Source organism: Oncorhynchus mykiss, chromosome 1, assembly GCF_013265735.2.
Source record: "Oncorhynchus mykiss isolate Arlee chromosome 1, USDA_OmykA_1.1, whole genome shotgun sequence".
NCBI classification, from domain to species: domain Eukaryota; kingdom Metazoa; phylum Chordata; class Actinopteri; order Salmoniformes; family Salmonidae; genus Oncorhynchus; species Oncorhynchus mykiss.
This window is the reverse complement of record NC_048565.1, coordinates 20,204,381-20,220,419: the sequence shown is the minus strand read 5'-3', so window position 1 is coordinate 20,220,419 and position 16,039 is coordinate 20,204,381. Positions and strand designations below refer to the sequence as shown.

General features: G+C 41.5%; 2 protein-coding genes across 5 annotated transcripts; both read left to right on the top strand.

The window, feature by feature from the left end:
• Positions 1 to 3,455: 3,455 nt before the first annotated feature.
• Positions 3,456 to 7,500, top strand: LOC110505628 (ras-related protein Rab-11B). The gene is made up of 5 exons (XM_021585008.2): positions 3,456 to 3,613; positions 4,633 to 4,828; positions 4,966 to 5,159; positions 5,268 to 5,348; positions 5,490 to 7,500. The coding sequence occupies exons 1-5, from the start codon at positions 3,574 to 3,576 to the stop codon at positions 5,630 to 5,632; spliced, it is 654 nt and encodes a 217-aa protein (XP_021440683.1). The 5' UTR covers positions 3,456 to 3,573; the 3' UTR covers positions 5,633 to 7,500.
• Positions 7,501 to 8,470: 970 nt separating this feature from the next.
• Positions 8,471 to 14,844, top strand: LOC110505456 (E3 ubiquitin-protein ligase MARCHF2). 4 transcript variants are annotated; one of them, XM_036965805.1, is made up of 6 exons: positions 8,471 to 8,844; positions 11,721 to 11,881; positions 12,285 to 12,553; positions 12,873 to 13,077; positions 13,611 to 13,820; positions 13,943 to 14,844. In XM_036965805.1, exons 3-6 carry the CDS (start codon positions 12,378 to 12,380, stop codon positions 14,099 to 14,101), a joined length of 750 nt encoding a protein of 249 aa, XP_036821700.1. In that variant the 5' UTR covers positions 8,471 to 8,844; positions 11,721 to 11,881; positions 12,285 to 12,377; the 3' UTR covers positions 14,102 to 14,844. The 4 variants fall into 4 exon arrangements, with proteins under 4 accessions (XP_036821700.1, XP_021440562.1, XP_021440397.1 ...); XM_036965841.1 differs by lacking the exon at positions 8,471 to 8,844 and adding an exon at positions 11,096 to 11,132; XM_021584887.2 differs by lacking the exon at positions 11,721 to 11,881 and having other exon boundaries at positions 12,873 to 13,068.
• Positions 14,845 to 16,039: the final 1,195 nt, after the last annotated feature.

Here is a 16,039-nt window from a genome sequence, read left to right as displayed (position 1 = left end):
CTTTGTGCTGTGTTTAACTGAAGGATGACGTGCAGAGCTACCGGATCTCATCCGACCTTACGCGCCTACTCTCTGAGAACGATGCCATAACATTGGAGTTCAGAGATACCAAGAGCCGACAAGAGACTGATCAAGAGCCTCCACCTGTCCCTCCATTTTGCTAAGCAGCAGAACAAGAGCTCCAAGCTCACATTCCAGCAGAGCCTCAGGCTGTCTGAGGACAAGGTATACTCCATGGAGCAGAAACTCAAGGAGTTTGAGGGACAGGTCCTGTCTTTGCAGCACAATCTCATGGGCTTCAATGAGAGGACTCAGAGTGTGCAGAAAATCCTCTGGGTCTCTGACAAGAAGCTCCAGTCCCTTCAGCAGGACCTGGAAGAGTCTGAGAAGAGAGACCAAAGTCTGCAGAAAATCCTTGGGGACTCCCCAGAGAGGACCCAGTCTCTGCAACAGAACCTGGCTTCCTTTGAGAAGAACATCCAAACCCTCAGGTCTTCAGAATGCCAGGGAGGAAGTTGAGATTCTGCAGGATGCACTGGACAAGACTGAGTTTGGGCATGTAAAAGAGGTGGGGAAGCTTCAACAGAAACTGAACAGAGCTATAAAGAAATTGTCTTCAACAGAGCAGGAGCTGCACAGCCAGAGTGAGTGCATAATGTTGAAGATTATATCAGATGTTTCCCTGTCACTGTATAATCCTGATTTCATATTGGCTTTGTTAGTTGTTGCCTTGAACACTCAATTGCTGGAGGAGCAGTCAAAAGCAAACAAGGAGCTTGAGAGATCCGTTAGATATGAGAAAGAGCTGCAAGACACTATCAAGGATCTCAGGTTAACATAAGCACACACACACTTTCCTGTATTGATACAAATGAAAACAGATTAAAACAATGAAGATACAACAGTGACCCTAGCCAATGAAAAAAAAAAATCAAATGTACATTTATTTAACGAGGCAAGTCAGTTTTAAGAACAGATTCTCATTTTCAATGACGGCTTAGGAACAGTGGATTAACTGCCTTGTTCAGGGGCAGAACGACAGATTTTTACCTTGTCAGCTCGGGGATTCAATCTCCCAACCTTTCGGTTACAAGTCCAACGCTCCAACGACTAGGCTACCTGCCGCCCCTGATTGTACATGATATAACTCCCTTATATCCCCTCTCTCTCCACTCTGACAGAAAGAAGCTGAGAACCCAAATTGAGTAGAGGGAGTTTGCCATGAATAGCCTGAGGATGCATCAGAAGGACCTGGCAGATGTACAGCACCACATAAAGGCAGACCTTCTGAGGTACAGACTGGTCTGTGGCCTGGAGAAGGAACCGCAGCACTTCACCCCCCACATGGGTGGCCTGAAGGAGGGGTTCTTCAACCTGAGAACCAACCTGCACTTCGTCCTGGAGAAGGAGGCTGGGAGAGATGACCAGAGGAGGCAAGACTGGATGCAGGTGTTAGACAAGAGCAAGGAATGGGAGAAAAAGGCATACAAACTGGTGAGACTCATCCTTTTGTTTTATTGTAAATCATGTACAATTGATGACCAGTACACATTGGTATATTTTGCTCACGGCACTCTTACTCAGACTAAAAATGATCAATATTCAATGTATTGCTACTAGTCTTGTTACGCTCCCTTAGTTGCAGTAGACCGTTCTCATGAAGAAGCGCAGCTGAGGTTTCACAAAACACAAGCAACAGAGCATTTATGCATCATTATTACAATATGACTGAGTTGTTGGCTTTATGTTCCTCTTTTCTGCAGGTGGACAGTTTAGATTCTCTGCAGAGTCACCAGCTGCTGGAAGAAGAAGGGGATGAGAGGGAGACAATATAGAGCAGTAGCATGGAGAAGTGGAGCATCGCCCTCCCCTCATTCCCCTTCTGCTGTGACGATGCCTCAGAGGAACCTCTCTATGAGACCTGCTTCTCCATATCCCAATGGGTAATCTAATCAGCATCTTGTCATAGATTTCATAATTTAGCCCAGATCTTTTATTTTCACGCTCCCCTAAGTCTCCTGGGAGAGTGGATGGAAGGTTCTGGGGTTTTATGCTTTTACATTTTTGACCCATTACAGTCCTGTATGTATTGTTTTGTGTTCTTTTATTCGCAGGCAATATGTAGGCCGGGAGAAAAAGATTGGGCATAGCGCCCATTGTGGGTTGAAGGACGGGAGAAAAAGATTGGGCATAGCGCCCATTGTGGGTTGAAGGACGGGAGAAAAAGATTGGGCATAGCGCCCATTGTGGGTTGAAGGACGGGAGAAAAAGATTGGGCATAGCGCCCATTGTGGGTTGAAGGACGGGAGAAAAAGATTGGGCATAGCGCCCATTGTGGGTTGAAGGACGGGAGAAAAAGATTGGGCATAGCGCCCATTGTGGGTTGAAGGACGGGAGAAAAAGATTGGGCATAGCGCCCATTGTGGGTTGAAGGACGGGAGAAAAAGATTGGGCATAGCGCCCATTGTGGGTTGAAGGACGGGAGAAAAAGATTGGGCATAGCGCCCATTGTGGGTTGAAGGACGGGAGAAAAAGATTGGGCATAGCGCCCATTGTGGGTTGAAGGATTCTGAAGGCATGCAGCATTTACTAACAGTCCAAAAAAGACTGAAGAACCTCCAGTCAGGTAAAAACCAATCATGTAAAGCTATCACAAAGAAAATCGTATGTAGATGTCCATTGACCATCTTTGTAGAAAGGCCCTGAAAAACAATGGAACTTTTTAATAGGACAACATTTCACCAAATTATAAAAGAGACCATTGAGTTAAAAATAGGAATATTTTACTAATTGTATGGCATCATATCCTGTTGTTGTTTTGCTTTCTGCCTTTGACACAATCAAAGCTTAGAGCCTTCATTATGACAGAAGTAGGCCAGTGTTTCCCCTTTCTTGTTCTGTTTTTTTGTCCGACCAAATTATTTGATTAATAATGTTAGACTAGCTATGAACTGAACTCTTCACTAAATTGTAAGTTATGAATTTTTGTTTCTCTTAGTTGAATTCCAGAGGAGTATCAAGGGTTTACTTCGGACGTCATAGCAACAGCAGCTAAAATATTTGGGACCACTGAATTACTTGTACAACTGAGGGAAATCCCAGTACCTGACAATATGAGAATTGTTAAAATAATCAGAATGATTTCATGGCAAATAAATAATTGATTGTAGTCCATTTTTGTTAGTTTGTATTTTCAATAATAAGCTCTCCTTCATAAACCATCAAATGCATGTATGGACAGAAATACTCACAAGGTGGAAAAGATTATTGCTCAATCCACATTTTTTAGAATGTAGATTTCATAAATACCTATGATGGGAAGCTATCAGTTTTCCTCTGATCACGGCCCTACCTATGGCCATTGGTCAATATTAAATGGAGAAGGATATTACTTGTCAATGTATCTATCAATTAACAGAGATACACCTCTAATTGGTCAAAGCAGTTGTCCCTCAGCTCATGTGCATATTCCCTTTGGAGGCTGTTTTACTGCCGGTCGGAGCAGTGGTCGAGACGGATTTAGGAGGCTCTCTTTTGTAGTAAAGTACTTTCATAAAGTCGGAAATCTTCAAAATGGGAACCCGAGACGACGAATACGACTATCTTTTCAAAGGTAAGACACGCCCCACATGTGCTGTAGTAGTCAAAGTTTACATGTACATGTTTTCGCAGGAACGTTAGTTGAAGTTGAAAGGAGAGGAAGTCTCCCCAGCTAGCTAACGTTCACGTTAGCCAAACTAGCTAGCTGATAGCCAACTATGTAACCTGTTAGCTATCAAATAATCGGTAGCTTGCTAAATCAAATCAAATTTTATTTGTCACATACACATGGTTAGCAGATGTTAATGCGAGTGTAGCGAAATGCTTGTGCTTCTAGTTCCGACAATGCAGTAATAACCAACAAGTAATCTAACTAACAATTCCAAAACTACTGTCTTGTACACAGTGTGAGGGGATAAAGAATATGTACATAAGGATATATGAATGAGTGATGGTACAGAGCAGCATAGGCAGATACAGTAGATGGTATCGAGTACAGTATATACATATGAGATGAGTATGTAAATGAGTATGTAAACAAAGTGGCATAGTTAAAGTGGCTAAACGTCTCATCACCCTTTAGTTTACTAGCTAGCTACACTCAGACAATGTAAAGAAAAAGTCACTAAGCTAACTACTTTTCAACGTTTTGTAGATTGTTAGTTTTAATATCATGGAGTTGAAAACAAATGGCTAACTAATTAACTAGCTAGCTAATGTAATGTCTGACAATCAGCTGGGATGGTATAAGCCAAAGCCACTGCTGGCACTGTGTTAACTAGGCTATCCATTACCACCAGCTGACCAAAGATTGCAGACCGTTTCTTGTGCAATGTTAGCTTGGTCACCACTTGTCTGACATGAATAACAATTATGACTGACGACTTATCTCTGTCTTAGATACAAATAACTTTGCCTAAGTATCAGCACCAATCATCAGACAAGCTACCAGGAGAAACCTGCTCAGTAGTTTTGGGCTTCATTTAGACATTGTTGAATCTAAACAAATGTATCCTGTACTAGTCACTGCTGAACCCTCATCTTTTCCACTGTGAGACGGCAGTGCTTATGTTTTTTGTATTTTGTTGCTAGTGGTGCTGATCGGAGACTCTGGTGTGGGGAAGAGTAACCTGCTGTCCCGTTTCACACGGAATGAGTTCAACCTGGAGAGCAAAAGCACCATCGGTGTGGAGTTTGCCACCCGCAGCATCCAGGTGGATGGCAAGACAATAAAGGCCCAGATCTGGGATACAGCTGGACAGGAGCGTTACAGAGCCATCACTTCAGCGTGAGTGGAGGAGGGTGCTCGTCTTCCTGTAACCTGCCCTTTACGGAACCAACACATTTGGATAGTGTTGAAACCATCCTGAAAAAATGCTTCTGTGAATCGCACAACCTTTGACCTGCTTGCTCTGTCCCAATCAGGTACTACCGGGGGGCAGTCGGGGCTCTCCTAGTGTATGACATCGCCAAGCATCTCACCTATGAAAATGTGGAGCGCTGGCTGAAGGAGCTCCGGGATCATGCTGATAACAACATCGTTATCATGTTGGTGGGCAACAAGAGTGACCTGCGCCACCTCAGGGCAGTGCCCACAGATGAGGCTTGTGCTTTTGCAGGTAAACTGCAACAATACCACTGGAGGAGAGAGCTCACTCTGGGGACAGAGATGGTTAAAAAGCCACCCATGTTTGTCTCAACTCAATATTTTTATTTTTATCCCTCAGAGAAGAATACGCTATCATTTATTGAAACATCAGCTTTGGATTCCACTAATGTGGAAGAGGCATTCAAGAACATCCTCACAGGTAAGCGACAGGAGCCACTATTCAAGACTATTTACATTAGTTTGTTTTAAGTCAAATTGTGTGATTTCTAACGAATGAATGCAGTAGGTGCTGTATTAGGTAAATATTTAATGAGTAATGGAAACTTCCTTTTTTGCACAGAAATCCACCGAATCGTATCACAAAAGCAGATAGCTGACAGATCAGCACATGATGAGTCTCCAGGCAACAATGTAGTGGACATCAGTGTCCCCCCCTCCACCGATGGGCAAAGAAACAAACTACCATGCTGTCAAAGCCTGTGACCCTCAATATCACCATCCCACATCCACTCCTCACTCTCTTCATCTGCTTTTCTCCTGGGTGTTGTGCTGTTGCTGTCTCTTCCTCCATGTGTTTTAGAAGTCTCCTAGAAACCTTGACTTCCTAGATAACATTCCTTTTTCACTTTTCTCATGTTTGTCTGTATGCTATCTATCCTCTAACCTCAACTTGTCTTTTACTAAGTGATATGATTTTTTTTTTTTTTGGGGGGGGGGGTATTCAGGCTCTGATCATGTGACCCAATCCTGTAGAAGGACTGGTGAGGGATCAGATTGTCCTGAACTTCTGGGTCATATCAAGATAAGCTACAGCTTGTCAATTGACATCAAAGGTTGAAATATTTAGCGTTTTATCTAACCCCTTTCTTAAAACCTTAACCCAATTCTCCTAACCTGTTACAAAAAGTACATTTTGACAAGCTGTATCCCTTTTAGATAAAACAAGCTTCTGGTTGCTGTCCTTAGAGTCCCTGTCTTGAGTGTGGCATGAAAGGAACAATAACAGGGATGTGGGTAGTGACAAAGTTTGTCTGATCTGATACATTTCAGAAAATTGTGCATCTTTATTTTTTTGTTAAGCCTGTGGTTCACAGATACACCAAAGTGTGGCTGAAATCAATTTAAATCTGAAACGATCTAAAAGATAAACTTGCAGAGACGCACATTGGTGAAGATTGGATTTACCAATGGTTTCATGTGCTTTGTTTCACTGTTAGCTGCAGCCACGGTGTTCTCTCTGTCATTAGATTATACTATGACCTGATCCAGTAGTCAGACTACAATTCAAAGCAAAAGTGAATATGAAGGTTGTCCTGCCGATCACTTCAATGCAACTCGCCATGTAAACTGATTTTGAATGACTAACATCTTTAAATGTTAGGTGGGGTGGGGGGGTTCTAATAAAACACTGCAATATCTAGGGTGGAGGATGCTCTCATTGCTTCTCTCTAGTCAAACCATGAAGTTGTCAAATTGAGTTGACAGTGGAATTTATGAAAAGGTTGCCTTTGTATGATTGGCTATAATGCCTTATCTCCCCTTTCTAGTAGAATTGCCTTTTTGGAGTGTGGTTGCGTATGTAATTTTATGTCACATCCAACTTATAAATCAAACAAATTGGTTCATCTGCCTTTTCATCAAGGAACACTGAAATGGAAATAAACCAAATTCATGTCATGTTGGCAGACATTTTCTTTGAACAAAAATAACTCCTCAAGTCTTGTAATTAAGTGCTGAAAATGTCCTGCATAATTTATAGTGGTGTATGTATAGCATACCATTGAAAGCTTGATACAGAAATGCATGTTTACATATCTCCTACCAGTAGGAGGACCAATATCATCTCAAATCCAACTTTATAGAGCAATTTGAGACTTATTTACAGATTGAAGAATTTAATGCACGGATGCCAAAAAAAAGTGCACTGAAATGTAATGGTAGCCTTATGCAACGTTGAATACTTTACTTATACTGTATATGCTCACCAGAAGTGTTCATTAGATATTGTGCAACTTTGATAAAATGTCTGAAATTTTATTTTTGTACGATATGCCTGATTAGCTTTATATTAATTACTTTCAATTAATCATTCCAAATAGTTTTTTCCCATGATTTATGCACATGAACGATACCCCCCATTCAACTACTCTCATACAAGACATACTGAATCCCAGCAGGTCTTTTAAAGGTGTTAGTTTAATTCAATCCACTATGTAAATATAGCTACGTCGCTTTTTGTTCGTGGTGAATTCAACGTGGGTTGGCCTACATTGTCATACAAAACATGTGCTTGCGTCTGGTGTTTATGTATATTTGACTAAATAAAGGTCTCTTCCATATGGAACAAAAACTGTACATCAATCTGTTTTATTTCACATACAAATGGGTGAGATATTTTTCTATATGTTACATTTTGTAGCCTATCAATCGGGAGCAGAAAACAAGGAAGGAAGCAAGCGAGGAAGGTAACTATGGGTGCGTTCGTAAATTCGCTCTGGCTATCTTTGCCGATTTCAGAGCGTTCGTCTGCGTGCCAGGGCGCTGAATAATTGATGAATTTACGAACGTTCAACACCAGTTGAATAATGTTTTTATTTCACCTTTAACTAGACAGAATATGGCCGGTGTCAGTAAACGTAGGCAAAAAAAAGCGTAATTAAATTGTTGCCAGTAGCACAGTTACAGTCACCAACGCTCTAGATCACATGAAAACACCCCAACCAGCTCTAGGGGGAGTAAAAACGTTTTATGTTTTATTTTACCTTTATTTAACCAGGTAGGCTAGTTGAGAACAAGTTCTCATTTGCAACTGCGACCTGGCCAAGATCACGCGTAGCAATTCGACCCATACAACAGAGTTACACATGGAATAAACAAAACATAGTCAATAATACAGCAGAACAAAAGAAAACAAAATGTCAATGTACAGTGAGTGAAAATGAGAAGGGAGTTAAAGCAATAAATAGGCCATGGTGGCGAAGTAATTACAATATAGCAATTGAAACACTGGAATGGTAGATGTGCAGAAGATGAATGTGCAAGTAGAGATACTGGGGTGCAAAGGAGCAAGATAAATAAATACTGTATGGGGAATTGTCAGAGTGAGGTGTTCATTCATGTGTCTGGAAGTAACTTGCAAGCTAGCCAACGTTAGCCAGTTAGCTTGGGTGCTTGACTGCCGTTGAGGTCAGGACGCTCGGATCAACCCTACTCCTCGGCCTGAGCGTCCAGTGCGAGTTCTGAATTTCCGAACCGACAATTTGACAACACTCTGGACGCCCAGAGCACTCCAAAGTTTATTTACAAACGCACCCTGTATTGTTGAGCGGAAACGCCGTCGGTGGAGGGTTTCCACTAGTTACCACAGCCTTAATGTCGAAATTGGCTATATTTTCAAAATCCAGAACTAAAATATGCTTAATTTAAGGTTAGGATTAGGCATACATTTAGCAGTGGTTAAGGTTAGGTTTAAAATCTGATTTTAAGAAAATAAATTGTAGAATAGGCGGGGTTTATGACTTTGTGGCTGTGTGACGACCGTGAGGAGGCTACCAAAGAAAATGCTATTGTTGTCGTTTGTCAGCAAGACGATAACTGGCAAAGATACTTAGCTATCCGAAAGGAAGTATCAATGAGTATTTTATATATTGACAACGCCACATATTACATGTTAAAATGAAAAAAGGAGGAATGCTGTGAGTAATATTTTTTTTTATATCGTCTCGATCGGCTGGCTAACATAAATAGCTAACTGGCTAGCTAACATGATAAAGCTAGCCGAATAACGTTAGACAATTTTCATAGTAACGTTAAGGCATTAGCTTAAAATCAACGATACTCATGTGAACACATGCAATCATAATCGTAATTTTCCATGTAGCAAGCAGTATGGTATCTAGTGTGGTCTATATTGCGCTAGCAAGCTACTGTAGCAAGTTAAACAGCTGGTTGACCAAATGATCCAGATGTGTCCTGTCGGGGGTTTGTGTCTGTATTTCAGTGTTGTCGGGATTCGACACCAAGCATTATGTACCTAGCTCGGGTTGCTTGTAGTAACCACTAATTGATTTATCAAATCAGGATTATTATTCCTGATATTTACAAAAAAAATGATTGCTATTTGTTAGACTTGAATACTCCAACTCATTTAGAGTTAGACAATGGTGTCTACTGTAAAAATGCAATGGTTTTCGAGCTTTTAATGTTGGCTTTGAGATCAACAGTACAAATTGAAATGGTTAAAAAAAAAATCTAATTCGGTCATGTCAGTGCATTTCTTAGTAGTGAAGACACATCCCATACAGACAGCGAGCCTATTTGGGTGAGGATAGCTACAGTGCATTTCTTAGTAGTGAAGACTCATCCCATACAGACAGTGAGCCTATTTGGGTGAGGATAGCTACAGTGCATTTCTTAGTAGTGAAGACTCATCCCATACAGACAGCGAGCCTATTTGGGTGAGGATAGCTACAGTGCATTTGTAAAGTATTCAGACCCCTTGACTTTTTCCACATTACAGCCTTACTCTAAAATTGAGAAAAGACTACACACAATACTCCATAATGACAAAGAAAAAACAAGTTTAGAAATGTTTGCTAATGTATTAAATTAAATAACTGATCACATTGTACGTAAATATTAAAAACCTAGTATTAATGAAGCACTTTTGGCAGTGATTACAGCCCAGCGTCTTCTTCTTTCTTACATTACAAGCTTGGCACACCTGTATTTGGGGAGTTTCTCCCATTCTTCTCTGCAGATCCTCTTGAGCTCTGTCTGGTTGGATGAAGAGTGTCGCTTCACTGCTATTTTCGGCCTCTCCGGAGATGTTCAATTGGGTTCTCATCCAGGCTCTGGCTTGGCCACTCAAGGACATTCATAGGCTTGTCCTGTTTCTCATGGTCTGAGAGTCCTTTAGGTGCCTTTTGGCAAACTCCAAGCGGGCTGTTATGTGCCTTTTACTGACAGGTGTGTGCCTTCCCAAATCATGTCCAATCAATTGAATTTACCACAGGTGGACTCCAATCAAGTTGTAGAAACAGCTCAAGGATGATCAATGGAAACAGGATGCACCTGAGCTCAATTTCGAGTCTCATAGCAAAGGTTCTTAATACTTATGTAAATAAGGTATTTCTGTTTTTTATTTTTAATACATTTGCAAACATTTTTGCTTTGTCATTATGGGTTATTGTGTGTAGATTGATGAGTACATTTGTTTTATTTAATCAATTTTAGAATAAGTCTGTAATGTAACAAAATGTGAAAAAGTGGAAGAGGTCTGAATACTTTCTGAATGCACTGTATGATGACAGCTGTTTATCACTCTCTTGTGCCCTGCTGCTCATACAGAGGTTGCCCTTTAGAAGTAGCTGTGTTGTGTTTTGGCAAATTGGCTCAACTGAATTTTCACACAAGAAGATCATTATTTTCCCCCTATATTCAAAAAAAATTATCACTGTTTTGAAAAATGTTTAGATTCTATTTCATGTTGCCATCATTTAGGCCTCATACAGCTCAGTGTTCTAATGTTGGTCAAAGAAAATTATTATTATACACCACCGTTCAAAAGTTTTAGAACACCTACTCATTCAAGGCTTTTTCTTTATTTTTACTATTTTCTACATTAGAATAATAGTGAAGACATCACCACTATGAAATAACACATGGAATCATGTAGTAACCAAAAAAGTTTTAAACATATCAAAATATATTTGATATTTGAGGTTCTTCAAAGTAGCCACCCCTTGCCTTGATGACAGCTTTGCGCACTCTTGGCATTCTCTCAACCAGCTTCATGAGGTAGTCACCTGGAATGCATTTCAAATAATAGGTGTGCCTTGTTAAAAGTTAATTTGTGGAATTTCTTGTGTTGTGACAAGGTTGGCGTGGTATACACAAGATGGCCCTATTTGGCAAAATAACAAGTCCGTATTATGGCAAGAACAGCTTAAGTAAGCAAAGAGAAACTACTTACGACATGAAGGTCAGTCAATATGGAAAATTTGAAGAACTTTTAAAGTTTATTCAAGTGCAGTTGCAAAAAACATAGTATTTCCCACTGTAAAGCATGAAGGAGGAAAGCATGTTATGGTGTGGGGGTGTGGTGTGGTTCTCAATAAGGGACAGCTGTCTATCGTTGTCTCTGATTGGGAATCACACTTAGGCAGCCTTTTTTCCTTTTGGTAGTTCATTTTCATTGTATTATTGTTTTGTTGGCGACATTTGCAAATAAAGAAAAATGTACACTCACCTTGGTCCATTCAATCGTGGCAGGGGGTGCTTTCCTGGTGCTACTGTCTGTGATTTATTTACAATTCAAAGCACATGGCTACCACAGCATTTAAACATTCTACCTTTATTTAACTAGGCAAGTCAGTTAAGAACAAACTCTTATTTTCAATGACGGCCTAGGAACAGTGGCCTTGTTCAGAACGACTGATTTTTTTTACCTTGTCAGCTCAGGGATTTGATCTTGCAAGCTTTTGGTTACTAGTCCAACACTCTAACCACTAGGCTCCCATCCGCCCCATCTGGTTTGGGCTAAGTGGGACTATCATTTGTTTTTCAACAGGACAATGATTCAACACACCTGTGTAAGGTATATTTGACCAAGAAGGAGAGTGATGGAGTGCTGCATCAGATGACCTGGTCTCCACAATCTCCCGACCTCAACCAAATTGTGATGGTTTGGGATGAGTCGGACCGCAGAGTTATAGGAAAAGCAGGCAACAGGTGCTCAGTATATGTGGGAACTCTTTCAAGACTGTTGTAAAAGCATTCCAGGTGAAGCTGGTTGAGAGAATTGCATGCGTGTGCAAAGCAGTCATCAAGGCAAAGGGTGCCTATTTGAAGAATCTCAAATATAAAACATATTTTGATTTGTTTAACACTTCTTTTGGTTACTACATGATTCCATACGTGTTATTTGATAGTGGTGATGTCTTCACTATTATTCTACAATGTATAAAATAGTAAAAATAAAGAAAAACCCTTGAATGAGTAGGTGTTCTGAAACTTTGGACCGGTAGTGTATATATTATAACTCTCACTGTTTGTCTCATAATAAGTTCTGTAAAGTAACCTGTAGTGTATTGTATGGTGAATGAGGTCCTAACTCCATCCTATCGCTCTTCAGTCGTTGGGCCTAACTGCTCTCACCTGAGGGAGCTGAGTCTGCTCCCCCATAATCCCTTTGACCCCTGACTTTTGACCCCTGGACGGTGTAACCATGACGACGGGGGATTGTTGCCACCTCCCGGGCTCCCTGTGCGACTGCACTGGCAACGCTGGCCTGTCCAAAAGCGTGGAGGAGTCGGATAACTGCAGAGCGCAGTATGTCACCCAGGTCACAGCCAAAGATGGGCGGCTGCTCTCCACCGTCATCAAACCTTTGAGCACACAGAGGTACTATGACTGAAAACTCCTGAACAAATTCTTACTTTCAGAATTAAGCATTTATGAAATATTCAGGGCTTTCCAACAGGCTTTTATAGTAGTAATCCTAGTCATATCTGGAACCCGTGAAAGTGTATGCGAGTATGTGTCAGTGTGGGTGTTACCAGAAAGATAATGTCTCACTCTCACAGTTGTCCTCGGCATGTATGAGAATTAGCTTAGCTGTTAAGACTGTGACATGTTAGCCCAAGTGGCATCCAGCAAGCTGTAGTAAGTAAACCCAGTCAGAGTACCCTGTTCAGGACCTCTCTCTTCCTGTTTCCTCCAGCGATGGGCCAATTTGCCGGATCTGCCACGAGGGGGCCAACGGCGAGGGGCTTCTGTCCCCCTGCAACTGCACAGGGACTCTGGGCACGGTGCACAAGAGCTGCCTGGAGAAGTGGCTCTCCTCCTCCAACACCAGCTACTGTGAGCTGTGCCACACAGAGTTCACCATTGAGCGCAGGCCCAAGCCCCTCACAGAGGTAACAAAGGTCAATGCCTTTAGCTTGTCTGTTCTCCTCTGCCTGCCTCTGTGTGTGTGGTTCTGCTTATGTTATGTCAAAACACATGAGCATGATTCACTTTTTTTTCTCTTTCTGCTTGTGTAGATTCCTAAATGCAAAAATTGTGTTTGTTGGTAGCTGCAATACTTATGTGTTGAAATATAATTTCTGGCCTTGCTCATGGGTCACCAACATGTAGATCTGTTGACTTAGTTGTGTATTACTCATGCATATTACATCCTGAATATGTCAACAGAAATGTAGTTTGGGAGGGTTAGGGATTCTTTGTTATTTTTTTGTTATGTGCCATCATGTGTTTATGTAATGAATGATGAAGAAACCCAGGAAGTTTAACCATTGATCTACTAATGGCTATCTCAATAAACCAAATCCTGAAGAAGAAGAACAGCAGAGTCCTCCAGTGTCCCCTGTTTTGGCTATAGTGCATGTGCATACTCAGTGCTCATGTAGGCTCAGTACATATTTCTCTTTCTTCTCTGTCCTCGCTTCTCTTTCCACAGTGGCTGCGGGACCCGGGCCCTCGTAACGAGAAGCGCACATTGTTCTGTGACATGGTGTGCTTCCTATTAATCACGCCCCTGGCAGCCATCTCTGGCTGGCTGTGTCTGAGGGGAGCCCAAGATCACCTGCACTTCAACAGCAGACTGGAGGCCTTAGGCCTCATCGCCCTCACCATCGCCCTTTTCACAATCTACGTCCTCTGGACTCTGGTGAGTAGGCACAGATCTAGGATCAGCTGCTCTCCCCAAATCCTAACCTTAACTTTGTTTATAGCTTGGATGAACACTAATATTCTCTAGTCTATCCTCTTCTCTACCCTTCTCTCCTGCAGGTATCATTCCGCTACCACTGTCAGCTCTACTCTGAGTGGAGACGAACCCATCAGAAAGTACGCCTCCTCCTTCCCGACGCAAAGGGGCGGCATTCTAACCAGCATTCCTTGCTCTCCACCAAGCTGCTGAAAAAAACAGCAGACGAGACTATAGTATGAGGTCAAAGGTGGGAAGATTTGAAGTTGGTGTTCTTTGGGTGCTGGAGGTTCTCAATGAAAAAGCACGTCTCCATTCAGAGCCCAAGCTCTTTTTCTAAAATCCGTTTTTCCTATGTGTGTCATCATCGTCAGCACTTCTTTTTTATTTTGTCGTCTGAGCCTCTGGTGGTGTTTTTTTTGTGATCTGGTAAAGAAACCAGTATTTTAAGAGACCAGTGATTACCGTGCAGTATGGTGTTTCTGAAGGTTTGGAAAAGGGCAGTTGATTGGATGGGTCTCCGCTGTGCGCTGCAAAGGGACAACATAGGATTCATTGGACAGATGCTCAGTGGAGATGGCTGCTGAAGCTTTAAGACCAAACCCTCTAGGGGTTAAGTGGACAATTGCCACTTTCTCCTCCCTAATTTCCTTCACAGCCGTCTCTAAAAGTGTAGCATGGATCGTTGACGCTGATCTACGGCGATCCATCCAGCGGTTGGTTCCCTAACCACTGAGTGTAGAAGTAAGAAGCTTAAAGCTTTCATTCCTGTTTACCAGCCAAAGGCTATTAGACTGGGGGGATTATAGATGCTTATGACATTGCTACACAAGCCAGTTGACTCCCTTCAATTCAGCTTCATCTGTTTTCCTCCTTGGTGTGAGCAGGAATTTTGTTCATAAAGATGGAGATTGTGCAATAAAACACTGGACACGGTTTCCTCTCACAGTACGTGATGAGACTGCTACCAACATGCACAATTTTGCATGCATGTACTGTTCATTTTTTATGGGGGGGGGATTGTACGAGAGGTTGGTTGAGCTCCCATTAATCTGGTGTTACTAGTTAGTATGTTGAACTGGGTTTCCTCACTAGAGTATAGAGGTCTCTCATACTATTAGCACCACATAGAGTGAGCTGATCTAGGTAGGTAGGTCTACACGCCACTGATGAGAGAAAAAATATCGTTATGGAAATGTATATTCCACCAACATGAAGTTCAAACTTTTTGTGGTTGACGGAAAGTAAGTCTTACCTTTCCAGGACAATGTTAGAGTAGCGCAGGTCAAGATCACTCTTCAATGGCTAGTACATTGCTCTCCTACGACGATAGACCAATGAAATGCTTTTAAATATTATGTGTTTTTTTGTGTAGTCATAACATTTGCTAGTAATCACATGCAGCAAGAGCATAGATTGGTTAATTGATGTTACTTCATGTTTTGTAGCAGTTGCATTCCCTTTCTGATATGCAGGCGACCAGACTGATGTCTCGTCTCAGACGTCTACAGATGTCAACTGTACCTTGACAGTAGAACCTAGTGTGTGGAGCAAGACCAGTGTACCACAGCATTAAAGTGTACCACAGCATTAAAATGCATGAGTTGACCTCTGGACAAGAGAGATATGCAAAAACACAGATTTATAGGGCTGGCCATGTTACTATCACCTGTTTGGATCTTTTCATGAATATACAGTTGAAGTCAGAAGTTTACATACACTTAGGTTGGAGTCATTAAAACTTGTTTTTTTTCAACCACTCCACAAATTTCTTGTTAACAAACTATAGTTTTGGCAAGTCATTTAGGACATCTACTTTGTGCATGACACAAGGATTTTTTCCAGCAATTGTTTACAGACAGATTATTTCACATATAATTCACTGTATCACAATTCCAGTGGGTCAGAAGTATACATACACTAAGTTGACTGTGCCTTTAAACAGCTTGGAAAATTCCAGAAAATGATGTCATGGCTTTAGAAGCTTCTGACAGGCTAATTGACATCATTTGAGTTGGAGGTGTACCTGTGGATGTATTTCAAGGCCTACCTTCAAACTCAGTGCCTCTTTACTTGGGAAAATCAAAAGAAATCAGCCAAGACCTCAGAAAAAAAATTCTAGACCTCCACAAGTCTGGTTCATTCTTGGGAGCAATTTCCAAACGCCTGAAGGTACCACG

Coding starts and splice junctions, on each gene's coding strand:
- LOC110505628 (XM_021585008.2), top strand. CDS start 3,574: ATGGGAACCCGAGACGACGAATACGACTATCTTTTCAAAG. Junction 4,829..4,965: donor TACAGAGCCATCACTTCAGC/GTGAGTGGAGGA, acceptor TGTCCCAATCAG/GTACTACCGGGGGGCAGTCG. Junction 5,160..5,267: donor TGAGGCTTGTGCTTTTGCAG/GTAAACTGCAAC, acceptor TTTATCCCTCAG/AGAAGAATACGCTATCATTT.
- LOC110505456 (XM_021584722.2), top strand. CDS start 12,378: ATGACGACGGGGGATTGTTGCCACCTCCCGGGCTCCCTGTGCGACTGC. Junction 13,078..13,610: donor CCCTCACAGAGGTAACAAAG/GTCAATGCCTTT, acceptor CTCTTTCCACAG/TGGCTGCGGGACCCGGGCCC. Junction 13,821..13,942: donor TCTACGTCCTCTGGACTCTG/GTGAGTAGGCAC, acceptor TCTCTCCTGCAG/GTATCATTCCGCTACCACTG.